Genomic DNA, 17,500 nt, shown 5'->3' with positions numbered 1-17,500 from the left:
CCAGAATAGAAAGAGGAGTGGGAGGCCCCGGTGCACAACTAAGCAGGAGGACAAACACATTAGAGTGTAGTTTGAGAATCAGACGCCTCACAGGTCCTCGACTGGCAGTTTCATTAAATAGTTCACGCAAAACACAACCAATTGACAGCTAGAGTGCCACAGGTCTGCAAGGCTGTAATTGCTGCAAATGGAGGATTCTTTGATTTATTTATTATTTCAATTAAAAATCATTATTTCTAACTTTGTCAATGACATTTCTTCCTATTTAAACTCATTTCATGTATGTTTTCAGGGAAACCAATGACATTTCTAAGTGACCCCAAACCTGTGAACGGCAGTGTACATTCAGACAGCTTTTCAATATAATAATGGAGTTTACAAATTACATTAGCTGCAAACTGACTATCTACTAGCGATATGGTGGAAATTAATGTTCCAACATTAATAATGATTAATAAGACAACAGCAAAGAGTTGTTTCCTTCCTCCATGCACATTGGCACAACTTCAACTACTTAGGAACTCCCTTCTCTGGTTCTAATAGCAACACATTGGTATTGATATCTTATTAATACGGAGGCAAATCTACTGGATTTCAAGACAAATGTATTATAATCCTGAGGTTTACGTTAAAAACAAACCCATGTGTCTGACTGAAATGATGTGAATGAATAGGTATTTTATATGCTGACCTTCACACATGCACGCAGGCTTGAGGATGTAGCCACAGTTGCCATTGCTGTAGAATTTGGCTCTGTTGAGCTGCAGGACCCGGCCCTCTGACTGGTAGTTGAGTGCGACTGAAATCAAAGCAGTTCACTTCATTATTGTCAGCAGCCTGACAATCACTTTAAAGCTACAGTAAGTCACTTTCATAAAAACAACTGTGGTTGCTCTGCCTCCTTTTAGCGCTCCTAACGGCGTTTGGAAGGTTCCACTGCACCTGAAGGAAAATAGTCCAATCAGAGCCGAGGAGTCTCTGACGAAGCAGCCAGTCACTGCTGGTGAAGCCTGTGAGCTCTGCCTCAAATAACTGTAACTGTTTAGCTGTAAAATGAGAAAGTCCGTGACGCTGCCGCCATGTTGACATCGGTCGGGCTAAAAACAAGCGCCGCCCACCGACCGGAGCAAACTTTCTCATTTTAAAGATAACAGAAACTAAAATATTTTTCTGAAAACATCCGATGAGAGAAAAAGGGCAATGCAGGATCAAAATGTTTCATGCTGTTTATCAGCGATGCCTCGTTTGACATTTTGATCAGAGTTTACGACCAGTTATTCACAGTTGCGTCTCCTCGGCTCTGGTTGGTCGTTGTCCTTCGGGCGCAGCGGAATCTTTTAAATATCACTAGGAGTAATAAAAGGAGGCAGAGGAACCGGATTTTTTTGACAGATTACCCTCATGTACTGCCATCAGGGTATAGCAATGATTTGAGCAATACGATAAGAAGTTATTCTGATAAAAGCTGCAGCTTTAATGTGCTGGCAAGCAGCTGCTGCGGGAGGAGAAAAACACCACAGAGAAAAGTGAGTGTTCAGTCTTTACAAATCAGAATGTATAAGCAGCATTAATAACAACAGCGACAGCAGCACGGATGGCGTCTGACCACTTCGAATTTAGAGGAACATGGAGCAAGCGCTGGGTCGGGTGGAGCTCGTACCAAGCTGGCAGCCGGCGCTCCAGAAGGGCTGGGGGTTGAAGTTGGAGGAGTCCACACGGTAGGAGGACGGGTAGATGCGGGAGAGCTGCCGCTGGTTGAAGTGGATGAAGGACGCTGTTTTCTGCTGCATCACCTGGTGGGCTTTGGTCTCGCTGAGCGACGACACCTGCCAGCTGCAGCTGGCTGCCGGGGGCGACACAAACACAGACTCAGGTGATAAGAGGGTTCAACTGACAGGGAGGTAATAAGATCTGAACTGATCAATTCAAAACCTGTATCTTGTGAATATTCATATGCTATCTGCAAGATTAAAGGGGATTAAAGGGGGGGGGGGGTCCTCCCGCAGGACATTTTGAGTGTCACACACTTCATTTCCGGCATTCTGATGAACTTTTCTGAATCACCCTCTCTAAATGTGCATGTGGCACTTTGTCAACTCAATGATATATGCTTTTATTTTACTTTGATTTATAAACCTCTGGATTTAAATAGCTCATATGTTTTGGTGCAAGATTTCTGCTCATGTTCAAAACTCTGCACATTCAAAACATATCCCGCATGCCTGTGTTCTCTGAGAACAAGGTTGTAGTGTAAAGTCCCAGGGAAACAGAATATTTGAGCGGCGTACAGTTACAAGAGGGGTTTCAATCAAATCCTTCGCATTTCATTGGACAGCTAAAAGGTGGGCGGGCTCAGCGTGTAGCTATTCGTAAATTGGTGCACAATATGACCAGGGATGTGATCTGAAGGGTTAAAAGGGCCTTTTTCTTTTTATCTCCACTTTCAATCAAAATGTTTGGAAAAGACACTTGGTCCATCGCTGGACATTAGTAGGGACATGTCCCTACCACACCCACATATTCACTGACCCTATTAGGTTAGCAGAGCTGCTCACCTTGTGCCTCAACGTCATACAGACCCACAGAGCACGTGTATTTGACCAGGTCAGACAGAGCTCTGGATAACTTCATGGTCTTCTTCTTTCTGGAGGGTCAACAAAGGTCAAAGGTTACAGGCCTATAACATAATAAAGTATGACAGAGCATATTTATATCTTATGCATCATGACAGAATTTACAGATTCATAATGATGTAATTTATTGTTGTTGCATTTGAATCCTGAAATGTTCAGTAGGTATCAACATCTGTCCATCATATTCATATGATAATATGAAAAAGTGTTAGAATTTACATCTGTAGAAGACGACTACACACTCATGTGTCGGTATAACATTAGAGGGTGTGTGTGTGTGTGTGTACTGCATACTTGCTGTGGTGCAATGGGGCACGGGAGGTGCTACTTGTACTCTCTTGGTCTGTGTCTGTATCTTCAAAGCTCAACGTCTTCTTCAGCTTGGTTGTCTTTTTCTGCAGAGGACAGAGTTGACATGTGAGAGAGCAAAGAACACTGGAGAGATGTGGAAAAAGCTCACTATTAAGGCATTTTTTCGGCCTTGTGTTCCGCCATTTTCGTAGCTCCCTATTGGATGGGTGCTTATGATCTGACACCTGGGCGCTACGTCTTTATAGAGGTTAAAGCCCAGAAAGGTCCCGAACACAGCAAAATGAGAAAAGTTCACTATAATAATAAATACAGAAAATCATTTCACCTGAAAGTTACTTGAATGATTAATTGACTGCCTCTCAAAATATATTTAAAAAATCTATTTTTTGTTCTAAAGAAATGAAATACCTGTACAATTACCATGCAAATACTTTGTTGTCTATGGTATTCTGATCATTATCTGGATTTTTACACATCCTGTTGGATGCTGTGGTTGCGTCCTTGCATATTTCAGTCAAACAGCATTCTTCCTGTACTTAGTAACTTCATGGAAATTGTGGGGTTTGACCACATGACCAGCATGCACACAAGTACAGTTTGAAGACCGATTCAACTTATTATTAAACTTGCTGATTTTATTGTTTGATACAATGGTGATGCAACAAGCCCCTACGTCACATAATAACATCATCCACAGTGAAAAAGTGTGATTCGCACTGCTCTCGTCAAAGCAAAGTACAGAGAAACAACTTGTGATTTGCAGATAGAGGATTGGGCAGATGTAAGACTTAAGCCTAAGAGCAAAGAGAGGAGAAATAAAAAGGCCAACCTTGCGTTTAGAGAAGCTCCCCATGAAGGAGCGTCCTGTACGCTTGTTGCTGCTGGGATTGGCCTCGTCCGCTGTGTCCGTCCCGTCCTCACTTTGACCCTGAAAAAAAAATACGGATTCGTTCTTCCTCCGTCACCCTGACGTTGTGTGTTCGTGCTGCATTTCTATCCTGTGGACTCATTTATTGTAAGAATTTTTTAGTATGATTATATATATATATATATATATATATATATAAAAAATTTATATCACCCTCCAAAACTTTTTAACTGCTTTCACAGTTGAAAAAAAAGTTACTTAGAAAATGGATCCTGCATAAAACATTATTTTAAAAAACATTATATTTCCTCACCTCGTCTCCCAAAAGACAACTTTCCTAATTGAAGGTCTCTATTAACATATTCCCTCACCACATTGAAATCACGTGTACAGTTAGACATCCGTCAAAAATGAAAAAGCCGGTAGAATCATATTCACTGGCTGCAGAAGGAGAAAGCCAGTTTAGATCCATGCATCACTCTCTCAATTGTTTTTCCTCACTCGCCCCTCAGTGCTTCCGTAGTTTCCTTTGATCAACAGTTAGATTCAAATAAATGAGGAACACCGTCTTTGATTCATCACTCAACATATAAAAACAACAAGACAATAGACAAGAGTCATCAAAAACTACATTTCAAAAGACAGTGAGGCAGAAAAGGAAATCAAAACTCTTCATGATAAATATGGAGGGCTAGTTTATATGTGTAGAGATGTGTAAAGAAGCTCAAGGATTCTAATTGCATGTGAAAGATTCTACTTCAGTGTGAAAGAGGGATTTCCATGCCAATAGGCCGAGTGTTGTAAATGACTGGGAGAGTGGACAGAGAGCGGATTGGGTGAGAAACATTTCATGTTTACTGGGGAGAGCTCCACACTCTTTCCAGCAGTGCTCTACCACAGTTCTAGCGACTCCACATTCACACCACAAACAGCCCCATTAGAACGTGATGAAACGTGCTGGGCAAAAATATCTACATTTCCTTCTGTATTCACACGTTACAAAATACCAAATAACATAATATTCAATTCATTAATTAATCAAATTCTAAAAACCAATTTTGAAGTGAAACTAAAGAAAGGCAGCAAAACGTAAGGTAAGTCCTAATAGAAGTTCCATGTGCCATGTTGGTTTTTCTTTTCCTTAACAGCACGAAATGGAATTTTTCACCACTAGGGGCCGCTTGAATCAAACAGTATGGCTCATATGCATATTTACGTATATATTGGTGCAAAAGTTTGGATTTTGTTTGCATCGGTTCAGAGTGTGAACCGTTTTCATCCAAATAATATATTCATATTCAGTTCCAGCTCAGGGATTTGAAGGAGGTCCGTGCTCACCTTAGAGCCGCTTTTGTCCGCGGGCTTCCCAGCAGGAGGGAGGGCCGCGATGGTGAAGCTGTCCGGGTCCTCTCGGTCTCGGATCTTGGACTCCTTCATCAGGTTGTCCAGCTTTTTCTTGGCCATGTTCTCCACCTGCTTCCTGTTGGCTGACGTCTGGAGGAGGAGGGAACAGTAACACAGAGGATTATGATTATGATATATGATGATTACATGCCAACTCCTGTCTGCTGGGAGTTATATATATATATATATATATATATATATATATATTCTGACATTTTACAGGTTGGAAATGTGACAGACTGATTTCAATTGTTTTGCAAAATGTTTTGCCAAGTAAATCAATTTGTGGAAAATTGTGGCGGTTGAAAAAATGTTTTGCTCAGATCATTTATCTAAGCTCTTACTTTATCTATTGAATCTGTGACAGGTGAAGAAACAGGTGAAACAGAAAAAAAGTTTTTGGCAGGTGAATATCAGCATAATTGTTTGTGTATATTGTTGTAATACTTATTTTGGACACAAGACGCTGAAGTGCACCACTACAACATGCTCTAAATAGGACTAAAAGCATTCATGTTTTCTTCAGGTGAGTTTATTATTCCACAATATGCTCTTAACACAAGCTGCATATATTGTGTGTTAGCCAGTTATGAAAAATTACTATCATGTCTGTCTTTTGGCAGGAAATGTACCTAAAAACACCCTTAACCGGTGTTAATCTGCCGTTAGGGAAAACATTAACACTTTAAGTCCGATATTTTTCACCTGCCAAAACTGTTTTCACACATGAAAAAAAAAAAAAAAAAAAACTTAAAAGACGATCCTGTCGAGACTATTTTAATCACCTGGTCAAATCTTTTTTTCTCCACCTGTTTCATAGAACTTAAGGTCCGTTCACACCAAACGCGGCGTGAATTATTTGTGCGAGTAGATTACTTACAAAGTCTATGCACAGGCGCGATGAGACTGGAGTGATGCAAATTTGCGATGGCGCCGCGAAATAGATGGCGTGACTGCGGCGTGATAGCCTATCAGCGTTGAGATGGTCCCCTCCATCACAGACGTCCTGCCGTTGTTGAATCAGGAAACAAATACTGTAGCTGTCTGTGTTCACTTAGAGACCGGACCAAACTATGTGTGTAAACCATATGGTACAAACAATGAATAGACGCTGCCGTATTTACGCCGAGATGATGTTATTTTGAGTGTTGTTGGAGCTGCTACTATGTTAGCATAGCCTAGCACCGATCCATCCGAGCTCCATTGAGAAAAGTATTTTAAAAGTGATTTGCTTGTCGTCTTGCGGAGAGAACTAACAAAACATGAATTCAGACTTTTTACAAATCGGCATCATTACGTAGTTATTTCGGAGTCCCTTTTTCTCCGTTTATTGCAGTTAAATTACAGCAAGATCAGTTTATTTTGTGTTCATACAGCTGTAGTAAACAGCGACGTGTGGCTTGCTAGACACAGTGAATACAGCTCGATGAAATACACGGAGCTCCTCCGGATGATGTTATGAACCCAGACAAGACGACGTTTATTTTCCCGGGATATCTGGGACTTCCACAACAAGTACTAAGCAGAAATAGGTTATTTTTTCCATGGTTAATGGCAGAAATAAATGGCGGACAGTCGAACGGCTTCCAGGGCGATAAGCCACGCCCCCTCTCTGGTGCGTTTGGCGCGAATGTGGCGATTCACGCGAATGACCACAAATGGTCAACTATGGAGCCAAATCCAGGTCAATAGTTTTGATCAAAAAAAATTAAATGTATTCCAAAAAATTCTAGAACTGAATCAAAATTTTATTCAACCCAAAAAAACTTTTCATTCACTTATTTTTATTTTGAATACATTGCTGTATTTTTCTATGTTCAAGACCACAACTTTTCAAATGATTAAAACTATTGACCTGGATTTGGCTCCATAGTCCCTGGCCAGTGAACGCGGCACGAATGATGCGATTTGGCGTTTGGTGTGAACGCACCTTAAGAAAGCTCATCCTAGTTAAACTTTATTTTCACCCGTTCTTAATTCAAACACAGGAGAGAAAACGATTTAGTTCACCTGCATTGATTTCTCACTTGCCTCTCAGGGCTTCCGTAAATTTGTGTGCTCCACAACTGAAGAAGTTTTTTTTTTTTATTTAGTATGTAACTACATTTGATAAAACTGTCTTATAATACTGACATAAGGTCGTAGGTTTGGGGAACTCAAAATCATTCATGTGGAACATTATGTGAGAAAGTCTATGGAGGAACTCATACTTGTATTCTTACTGTTACTTGGCACAATCATTTTTACAATCTATCAATCATTTATATCGATGAATAATGCCAAACATTCCCTGTGATCTTATTTATTCAAAATGTGAGAATTTACTGCTTTTCTCTGTTTTGAACTGTTTGAACAAAAAAAAGATACAAAGATTTAAGATGTCTTTTTGGACTCTGGGAGATTGTGATGGACATGTTTTACTATTTTCTGATGGTTAAGAGTCAGAACGATTAACTGGGAAAATAAATTATGAAAGGGTGAATTGATTACGAAACAAATTATTGAAGTTGGACAGAATATTTCAGTGTATTTACAGTGAAGAATACAGCAAATGAGCCAAACCCTCAGTCACACTGGAAATTACGGATTTGAAAAGCTGGACAAATCAAAGCACAACTATTTGCATTCTGCACATCACCAAAGGTAGGTAGAAGAGATGCGTTTGTATAATCTAGGTGAACCAATGAGTCGCCTGGCTGTATCTGAGCTACTACACTGTAGAAGATAAGTATGGATGATGATCTCTCACTCTGGTCCGACCAGAAGAAGAAAAACAAATCATGCAGGATCCAACTAGAACTCACATTTCACAAGGAAGCAAAGATGAAGCAATGCATTGTGACATAATGCAGAACCTCTCTAGCTGGTTGATGAATGGACCTTCTAGTAATGTAACAATTTCCACGTGTGAGGGCATGAGAGAGAATGATGAAGGTGGGACACACATTATAAAGATGAAGTATGTGCTTTTCCAGAGATCAGCGCTCAATGCCTCGCTGACAATAATATGTGCATGCTCAGTTCAGCCACATGGTGGCAGAGTGTCTCTATAAACCACTTCAGTCAGTGATCAGACCACAGGCAACATGCTCCATGAAGACTTAGTTTAAGTACTCGGTGCAGATGTGTCAAAATGGAACAATATTGAGATTTTCTTACTAACGAACGTGTTCCAGTCGTCGCTGTCCGTCTGATAAGATGGATATGATGCAGGGGGATTACATATTTATTATAGAACTGATAAACATTACATTTAATCTGAGCAGAGTGCTCTGTTCCGATCAGATTCCACACAGTACATTGTGCATTATAGTTCTTACTTTGAACTTTCAGGTAAGAAATCTGGTTGTTTCAGAGACAGAAATACAATTTGGGAAGACATTTTATATTTGGTTTTGAAAAAAATCTGGACGACACCTGAAGCCTCAGTACTTAAAGAGTTCTGTGAGTGCATCTGTTCTGTAAAGTGAACAGAAAGCCCACACATGCTGCCATACAGATGTCTCATCAAAGCATCATTAGTTGCAATAGGATAAAAAAAACAAAGAATTACAACAACATTGATGTGTTAACCACATTGGTCCGTGTTAGAATGTTCTCTCACATAATCAGCACCGATAACCAGAGCCAAACTGAAAGGGATAGTTGTGATGTTTTGTAGTGGGGTTGTATGAGGGTGTTTTACTACAGTAGATGGAGCTTGAGACAGGAGAACCAGCTCGGGTGCAAAGCCATGTACTGCTGTGAACGTACTTTAGACACCTACAATATCTATAGACAGGAACTGAAGCTGTTATCTGTGCTCTCTTTCCTGTCTTTTTGTGTCTGAAATATGTCCACAGCAGTACATTGCTTTGCTCCTGTGCTAGTTCTCCTATTGTAGTTATACACTGAGTATGGAGATTTAGCTTATACAGCCACTCCACAAAACATCAGAACGATCCCTTCAAACTGAAACATCTAGCTGCTCATCTTCCATGGCTGTTTTTCAATCAATTACATGAGACGTTCATCTTCATCATTCATCAGTTAATTCCATGTATTTGAGTCTATGTGACTATCCCACTTGAAACATTGGCCATCATGTAGCTGCCTATCAAGTTTTCAAAAATTCTGGGACCAACGGCGCTGAATATTGTTATTTTACTGCTCATAACTGACCTACAAGACCACTAACGATGTGCATGTTTGGTTCCAGATAAAGAATCTTTATTCACCACGAGTTGTGAAGTATCTTCAAGATGCAATATAGCAAAGTGTCTTTGGGCCTACAGTATTACTTTAAACATTCACACGAAGGATGGGAGAGTATGGCAGATGACTGGCTGAGGTTTCTGAGTTGGTGGAGGATGAGCTTTGTATACAGTACCTTCCACTTTGACAGAAGCGAACAACAATTGAAGAGAAGAAAAAGAAGAAGAAGGGACAAACAGGAAGAGAGAAGAGCAGGAAATGAGAACAAATAGCCACACAGAAAGAAAGAGACCGAAGCAAACAGCAGGGATAGCAATATAGGAGATACACTAAAAGACAGTAGAGGAAGAACACTCACCAGATCTCAGTTTAAACATGAACCGTCAAGAACAGGAAATACACGCACAATTCACATTTCATCTGCTGGACAATAGCACAAAGGCTGCCAGTAACTCTGGTAGATAGGAGACATACATGTGGCAGAGTAGAGGAACAGACCAAACAAGGTACATACATCTCCGTTCATCAGCCTGCAGTCATCCTCCATCTCATCAGCACTGTCCTCGTCCGAAACGTCTCCCTCCTCTGCATTCTCATCAATGTTGGAAGGTAGTTTCTTCCCCTGGTGGAGAAAAGAATGAGTCAGCAAAACATCGCATTATAATAAAAAGTGGCTGCAACATTAAAAATGAGGTTAGAGGAGGCAAAGCCTGGTGTCAGGGCATAAGACACTGACCATGTGCTGCAATCACTGAGTTTATGTCCAGGAAGGGACCATCCTCTTAGTCTCCCTCTACTACACTACATGTAATCATGGAAAAATGTACTACAAAAAGTGAAGTATTACGAATTGAATTTAGCCTGAGAAGGAGCAATTCCTGTTAACAGACACAGCCAGAGACTAAATACAGAAACACGTTTGAAAAAGGAAAACAATTAGAACTTCGTAGTGCACGAAGTAGTGTGCAGGGAGTAGTGTGCAGGGAGTAGTGTGCAGGGAGTAGTGCAGGGAGTAGTGTGCAGGGAGTAGCGCAGGGAGTAGCGCAGGGAGTAGCGCAGGGAGTAGCGTAGGGAGTAGCGTACGGTGTAGTGCAGGGAGTAGTGCAGGGAGTAGTGCAGGGAGTAGCGCAGGGAGTAGCGTACGGTGTAGTGCAGGGAGTAGTGCAGGGAGTAGCGCAGGGAGTAGCGTAGGGTGTAGCGCAGGGAGTAGTGTAGGGAGTAGCGTACGGTGTAGTGCAGGGAGTAGCGTAGGGTGTAGTGCAGGGAGTAGCGTAGGGAGTAGCGTACGGTGTAGTGCAGGGAGTAGTGCAGGGAGTAGCGTAGGGAGTAGCGTACGGTGTAGTGCAGGGAGTAGTGCAGGGAGTAACGTAGGGAGTAGCGTAGGGTGCATGAGGAGTGAGCTGCTGTTTTCAGTCTCATATATCTGACTTTGGGTATTAAAACAATAGCATGTGGTGCATTTCGCTGCCAACCCTGCTCTGCTTGTTGTGTGGGCTGTGTGTTTTCAATGCCATATTATTGGTGAGACAATGGTATACCTCAGTATATCAAAGTGTCTATTTATCTATCGAGGAAATCTTTTCAACACTTTATAGTTGTCTTGACATCATCTATCGTCTTAAAGGTTTTAGTGGCTGATACTGTCTGACCCTGGGACCCACAGTGCGGCAGAGCAATGGGAAAGCTGCATGTCAGTGCTCCTCACAGTGCGTCCACATTGGTGCCATCGCTAACACTCTGCTGAGTGTACACACAGGTAACAGCTGGCAGAGCAGTCCTTACGGTGCGAGGTACTGGCGAGGTGCCTTGTCTTTAGCGAAGGCATCTGACATCAATAAAGCCTGATTAACCTCGCACTGTTCCCTTCCCTGCTAACAGAGGGCTGCTGCCGTCGCTCATCCACATGCCTCTGTTGGTTAACGCCGCATGTGAAACCAACTTTGCTTTATGGTTTACATCAGCGCCAACCTGGACAGATGGTTTACATCAGCTATGAGCTTTCACAATGAACACATAACACTTCTGGGGTCATTTTAAGGTACATTTGGTGGCAAACTATGTACACTGAGAACAATTGTTTTCCTTTACGTAATTGGGAGGATCCAAATAAGTTGGGGGTTCTTCTATATATTTATATATCTATAAAAAGCTTTAAAAGAGCAGGATTTAGTGGCATCTAGTGATGAGGTCTCAGAATGCAACCAATTGAATAACCCAAGTGTGAAGGAGAATCTACGGCGGCCTTGAGGTGGATTCACGCCACCAAATTCAAGCTGCCACTTAAATGTAAAAACGCTAAAGAGTCTCTCTAAAACCAGTGTTTGGTTTGCCCGTTCTTGCCCGGGAGTCTTTTTGGATTCCCCAAATCCTACACAATCAAAATGTAAGATTTTTTGTCATTAATGTTTGTCCCAGGATCTTAGTAGTAGAGTAGTCGGACGAGCTCCTGGAACCAAATGTGGGAACTTTTCAGCAGGCGGTACTAAATGCAAGGTGCAGGTACTTTACAGGGTTTCCGGCAGTGCTGTTGATCGTGACATCAGATGTGACATTACATTGCAACAAGGATGTCTACTACAACACATCAACATGTTTCCACTGCGTTTGTAGGAACGGGACAACCAACACTTTAACAAAAAAGACTGCGCATGACTCACAGCAACCTACATTGATTGAAGGCAAAATAAATGAGCGTAGCAACATTTGTAAGAAGTGAAGCTGACTATCAAGAACTTCTCCTGAGCAGCCTTTAACATTATCTGTGGTCAGTTGGACACAGGATATTGCTTTTGTGATAACACAGACCAGCATGCACAGCTATATCGAGCCAGTCTGCAGTTAAACACTTTTTATTCCGTCCAACACGCTACATTTTGTTTTTCATTCTCTTCTCCCAAACATGTCGTAATCAAACACTTTCTAATCACATCGCTTCAGTCAGCCTGCTATCTCCTGCCTTTGAAGTCTGCTCTGTGAGGTTCAACCTCCAGATGATAAAATGGCGAGCTGAAATATTCGCCCGAGGACCGGCTCCTGAGAGTATGTCACTTTTCAAACATCCAAATTGTGTTTCTGAGGCTTTACGCTTCAACTCTGACTCTACCTTGACGAGGATCTTGCCCTTGAGAATCGCCGGCGACGGCAGCCGTCCGGACTCGTCGGCTTTGATGTTGGATAGTTCCAGTTTGTCCCCCAGGATCTCTGTCAGGTACTGGGCCATCTTCTTTTGCTGGGGGACACTGCAGTGGTTCTCGATGGAGAGGATGACTGGGTAGCTGAGAGATAATCACACAACAGATTGGAGTTACGGGGCCGTAAGATCAGGAAGGACAAGAGGACATGGTTTTATTTCTCTGGGAATCTGCAGCAGTTTAGAATGCACCAAAGTCACCATTAAAGTTATGTTTGTTGTCTCAACCATTAGAACAGACAACATGCACTGTGCAGTACAATTACGATGTAACAATTCCACAGGGCTGAAAAACAATACAACATAAATTACTTGAACAAAGGTAAAATATACCTTAAGAAGGAACCCAATTGACATTGACTGGCTTAAAAAAAATGTACTTAAACTTCGATGGATATTTTAAAATGTACTTTGGCAAGTGTATTTTTGTATTTTTCATTCAAAGACAACATGATGCTCATCCTCCACATGGAAGTTGATGCATGGTTCTCAGAAGATGAATCCTCCTGACTTCAGCTGTACTTTGTGTTTAGTAGTAAGCATGTTAGCTCAAGTGTAGCCTCAGAGTTTCTGAGGACTAGTCTTGTTGGTTACAAGCTCCTTTTTCGCCTTTTGATGTTTTATGAATATCCTCACTGACATGTAAAAATCTTTCAATATGGAAGACTGCGATTTCATTCACACATTGTGGCCTCGATCAGCTGGAAACCTGCGACCAGTAAAAACATTGTTTTCCTATGACACGGTGCTCCTGGCGTGCGCTACCCTCTTGTGTCGAGTTTCTTAGACGCCCATAAAAGGTAAAATACTCTCTAAATGTTTCCACGCAAGGCCTACAGAATCATACCGCTTGTCGACGTCACACATGGTCCAATCAAATCAAGCAAGGGATGGGCATTACAACTTTACCGCTTCCTGTTTTTCAGTATGTCTCAAACCCCAAACCTCTGCTTTTTTAACAGCTATTTCCCCCTCCTCATCCAATAGCACAGCTATGGTAAGAACCTAACAACTGCTTGTATCCATTTTTAATCCCATTTACTCCACACTTACCCGATCACTATTCCAAGGCGTTTTTTAAAGTGGCCACGCCTGTAGGAACTCGCTTCTGTCGGATCTAATTTTCCATTTATCTTCCATAATCTTATATTTCATTTCTCTTTTAAGAGAAATGTATTTCTCTTTTAAGAGAAATGTATTTCTCTTTTAAGAGAAATGTATTTCTCTAGCGAGGACACTAAAACTTTCACTGCTAAAATGATGGCATGCCACTCTTTAAAGCTTTTATTCTAGTTGATCCAAATGTTCCTTTAGCTCAATAAACATCTCGGGACCAAGTCTTTGGTGTAGAGGCAAATAATAATCCACTTCTTCTTCTTCTTGTTGAGCACCTCAAATGTCCTCTGCAATAGAACACTTCAGTGCTCCAACAATGACACTTCAGTGCTAGTATCACTTGTAAAAAACACGTCAACACGAATGCGCTGTTATCTGTAGATGAAAATATAATATTGAGTCACAGTGACCTTTAACCAACAAATTCTAATGAGTTCATCCTCGATCATCCTGTGTTCAGAATTTGAAGAAAATTCCCTCCAGGCGATGAGGCATGAGATTTCCTATTTGAGAGAATGGACTGGATGGCCAGACAGACAACACAAGCCTCTGGCCACGGCTGTCACAGACTCCTCATTCACATGTCACCATGGCCTATCTCGGTCAGACGGGAGCTTCTTGTCCCAGTTTTGTCCCCGTCAGCCCACTTTTTATACAGCGCCCCGGAAAATCTGATCATTTCTTTGATGTTGAATGCAGCCTTTCACCATGTTTCCTTTTAGCCAATTATTTGTGGAATATAGTGTCCACAAGTGTGTTTTCATAAAAATACACAGGGAGGATGAACAGGCAAAAAAGCGAGCGTTGCTCCTTCATTTTACTTGAGAGGGAATCTAAAAATAGAGATTTTTCTCTGCATCCTCCAGACGCTGCATGTGGATGAGATTATCACCTTCTGATGCAGATTCTGTGTGGAGGGGGAGGGTAGGGTGGTGTGTGCTTTCACTTCTCACTGCAAGAAAATATTAATTAGTTTTTATAAGGGGCGGGGCTTAAGTATGGGAGGCAGGATTAACTCACCAATGAAAAGGGAACTCTCTGCTGAGACCAATGATGCCTCCAACAAGAGTCTAGGACAAACACTTCATGACCTGACCATGTAAGTGAACATGTGCCTTTTTGTTTGAGGCTATGAGAAAATGACTCTACTTCTCTCTTGATTTATTACCTCAGTAAACATTGTGAACATGAGTTTTTGATCTCAATCTCTAGTTTCAAGTCTTCTTCAATACAGCATGATGTTCATTTAGTAAATGATGGTCCATTCAGAGTCAAACAGGGTGTGCTTTAGGGCGGGGCTACACTGTGATTGACAGGTAGTTGTCACTACCAGAGACGAATACGGCATCTCTACATCACTCCTCCGCATCCCAAATAACTGCCGTTCTTTGGTTGCGAGAAAAAACTACACGGAGACGGCCCTAATCCAAGATGGCGACAGCGAAATCACCGAACTCGAGGTTTAAAAACTGCAGTCCACAAACTAACGGTTGACGCCACGATGACTATGTCCACTTCTTACAATGCCTAGAAAAAGTATTCACCCCCCTTGAATGTTTCACCCTTTTGTTGCTTTTATACATGAAAAAAAAAAACTCTTTAACATCAAAGTGAAAACTGATTTTTACACAATAATGTCAATTAATTAAAAATATATAAGGTAAAGTAAATGATTGCATAAGTATTCACCCCCTTCAGGTCAGTATTTAGTAAATGCACCTTTGGCTGCAATCACAGCACTGAGTGTGTGTGTATATGTCTCACTCAGCCTGGCACATCTGGACACTAAGATGTTTCTCTATTCTTCTTCAAAACAGCTCAAGCTCTGTCAGGTTGCTCAGGGATCGGGCGTGAACAGCTCTTTTCAAGTCCAGCCACAAATTCTGGATTGTATTGAGGTCTGGGCTTTGACTTGGCCACTCCAGAACATTCACCTTGTGGTCTTTGAACCATTTCTGTGGAGCTTTTGCTGTATGCTCGGGCTCGTCGCAACAGTTGCTGTATGTACAGTCTCTCCCATCTGAGCCACTGAAGCTTTGAACTCCTTCAGAGTGGTCCTAGGTGTCTTGGTGTTCTCTCCTCATCAGTCTTCTTCTTGCCCGGTCACTCAGTTTGAGGACGGCCAGCTCTAGCAGATTTAAACAAGTGCCATACTCCTTCCATTTCTTAATGATGGACTGAACTGAACTCTGTGGGATGTCCAGTGAGTTGGAAATCTTTTAGACATTAGTTTGTAAAAATCTGTTTTCACTTTGACATGAAAGAAGCTTTTTTTGCAAATTCTTGTCAAAAAAGCAAAATTATATTGACCATGATTTCATGTATAAAAACAACAAAAGGGGAAAACATCCAAGGGGGGTGAATACTTTTTATAGGCATTGTAGTCGATCAAGATCAAGATGCAGTCAGAAAACTTCACAGGAGTGTGGCTGAGATCAAAATGAAGGCCGAGTTTGAATGTGTGTCGGCCACATCTTCAAATACAGCAATGGTGAGGAGAGATACGGAGCTAGGGAGCTGCAGAGAACCGTTAACCTCCACCCACACCTCCCTTACCTGCATTGTAAGACCCACAGGAGGATGATGGTTAAATGAACTACAGTTGTCTGAAAAAGTGTTTGCCCCCTTCCTGATTTCTTATTTTTTTGCATGTTTGTCACACTTAAATGTTTCAGATCATCAAACAAATTTAAATATTAGACAAATATAACAAGTAAACACAAAATGCAGTTTTTAAATGAAGGTTTTTATTATTAAGGGGGGAAAAAATCCAAACCTACATGGCCCTGTGTGAAAAAGTGATTGCCCCCTAAACCTAATAACTGGTTGGGCCACCCTTAGCAGCAACAACTGCAATCAAGCGTTTGCGATAACTGGCAATGAGTCTTTTACAGCGCTGTAGAGGAATTTTGGCCCACTCATCTTTGCAGAATTGTTGTAATTCAGCCACATTGGAGGGTTTTCGAGCATGAACCGCCTTTTTAAGGTCATGCCACAGCATCTCAATCGGATTCAGGTCGGGACTTTGACTAGGCCACTCCAAAGTCTTCATTTTGTTTTTCTTAAGCCATTCAGAGGTGGACTTGCTGGTGTGTTTTGGATCATTGTCCTGCTGCAGAACCCAAGTGCGCTTCAGCTTGAGGTCACGAACAGATGGCCGGACATTCTCCTTCAGGATTTTTTGGTAGACAGCAGAATTCATGGTTCCATTTACCACAGCAAGTCTTCCAGGTCCTGAAGCAGCAAAACAGCCCCAGACCATCACACTACCACCACCATATTTTACTGTTGGTATGATGTTCCTTTTCTGAAATGCCGTGTTACTTTTACGCCAGATGTAATGGGACATACACCTTCCAAAAAGTTCAACTTTTGTCTCGTCAGTCCACAGAGTATTTTCCCAAAAGTCTTGGGGATCATCAAGATGTTTTCTGGCAAAACTGAGACGAGCCTTTATGTTCTTTTTGCTCAGCAGTGGTTTTCGTCTTGGAACTCTGCCATGCAGGCCATTTTTGCCCAGTCTCTTTCTTATGGTGGAGTCATGAACACTGACCTTAATTGAGGCAAGTGAGGCCTGCAGTTCTTTGGATGTTGTTCTGGGGTCTTTTGTGACCTCTTGGATGAGTCGTCGCTGCGCTCTTGGGGTAATTTTGGTCGGCCGGCCACTCCTGGGAAGGTTCACCACTGTTCCATGTTTTCGCCATTTGTGGATAATGGCTCTCACTGTGGTTCGCTGGAGTCCCAAAGCTTTAGAAATGGCTTTGTAACCTTTTCCAGACTGAT

General features: G+C 41.7%; 1 protein-coding gene across 1 annotated transcript in view; it reads right to left on the bottom strand.

Annotated features, from left to right (window-relative positions):
* plch2a (phospholipase C, eta 2a) overlaps positions 1–17,500 on the bottom strand; it is a 209,168-nt gene that overhangs the window by 15,913 nt on the left and 175,755 nt on the right. Inside the window, exons 9-16 of the mRNA XM_031876737.1 lie at positions 12,515–12,696; positions 9,926–10,033; positions 5,152–5,307; positions 3,775–3,873; positions 2,928–3,028; positions 2,556–2,644; positions 1,661–1,843; positions 692–799 (exon numbers count right to left, since the gene is read on the bottom strand). Of these exons, the coding sequence (XP_031732597.1) occupies positions 692–799; positions 1,661–1,843; positions 2,556–2,644; positions 2,928–3,028; positions 3,775–3,873; positions 5,152–5,307; positions 9,926–10,033; positions 12,515–12,696 (1,026 nt within the window). The remainder of the gene's footprint in view (positions 1–691; positions 800–1,660; positions 1,844–2,555; positions 2,645–2,927; positions 3,029–3,774; positions 3,874–5,151; positions 5,308–9,925; positions 10,034–12,514; positions 12,697–17,500) is intronic.

Source organism: Anarrhichthys ocellatus, unplaced genomic scaffold (genome assembly GCF_004355925.1).
Source record: "Anarrhichthys ocellatus isolate YVR2014 unplaced genomic scaffold, GSC_Weel_1.0 scaffold114, whole genome shotgun sequence".
NCBI lineage: Eukaryota > Metazoa > Chordata > Actinopteri > Perciformes > Anarhichadidae > Anarrhichthys > Anarrhichthys ocellatus.
The sequence above is the reverse complement of the archived record's forward strand: the minus strand, read 5'-3'. Positions and strand labels throughout refer to the sequence as shown.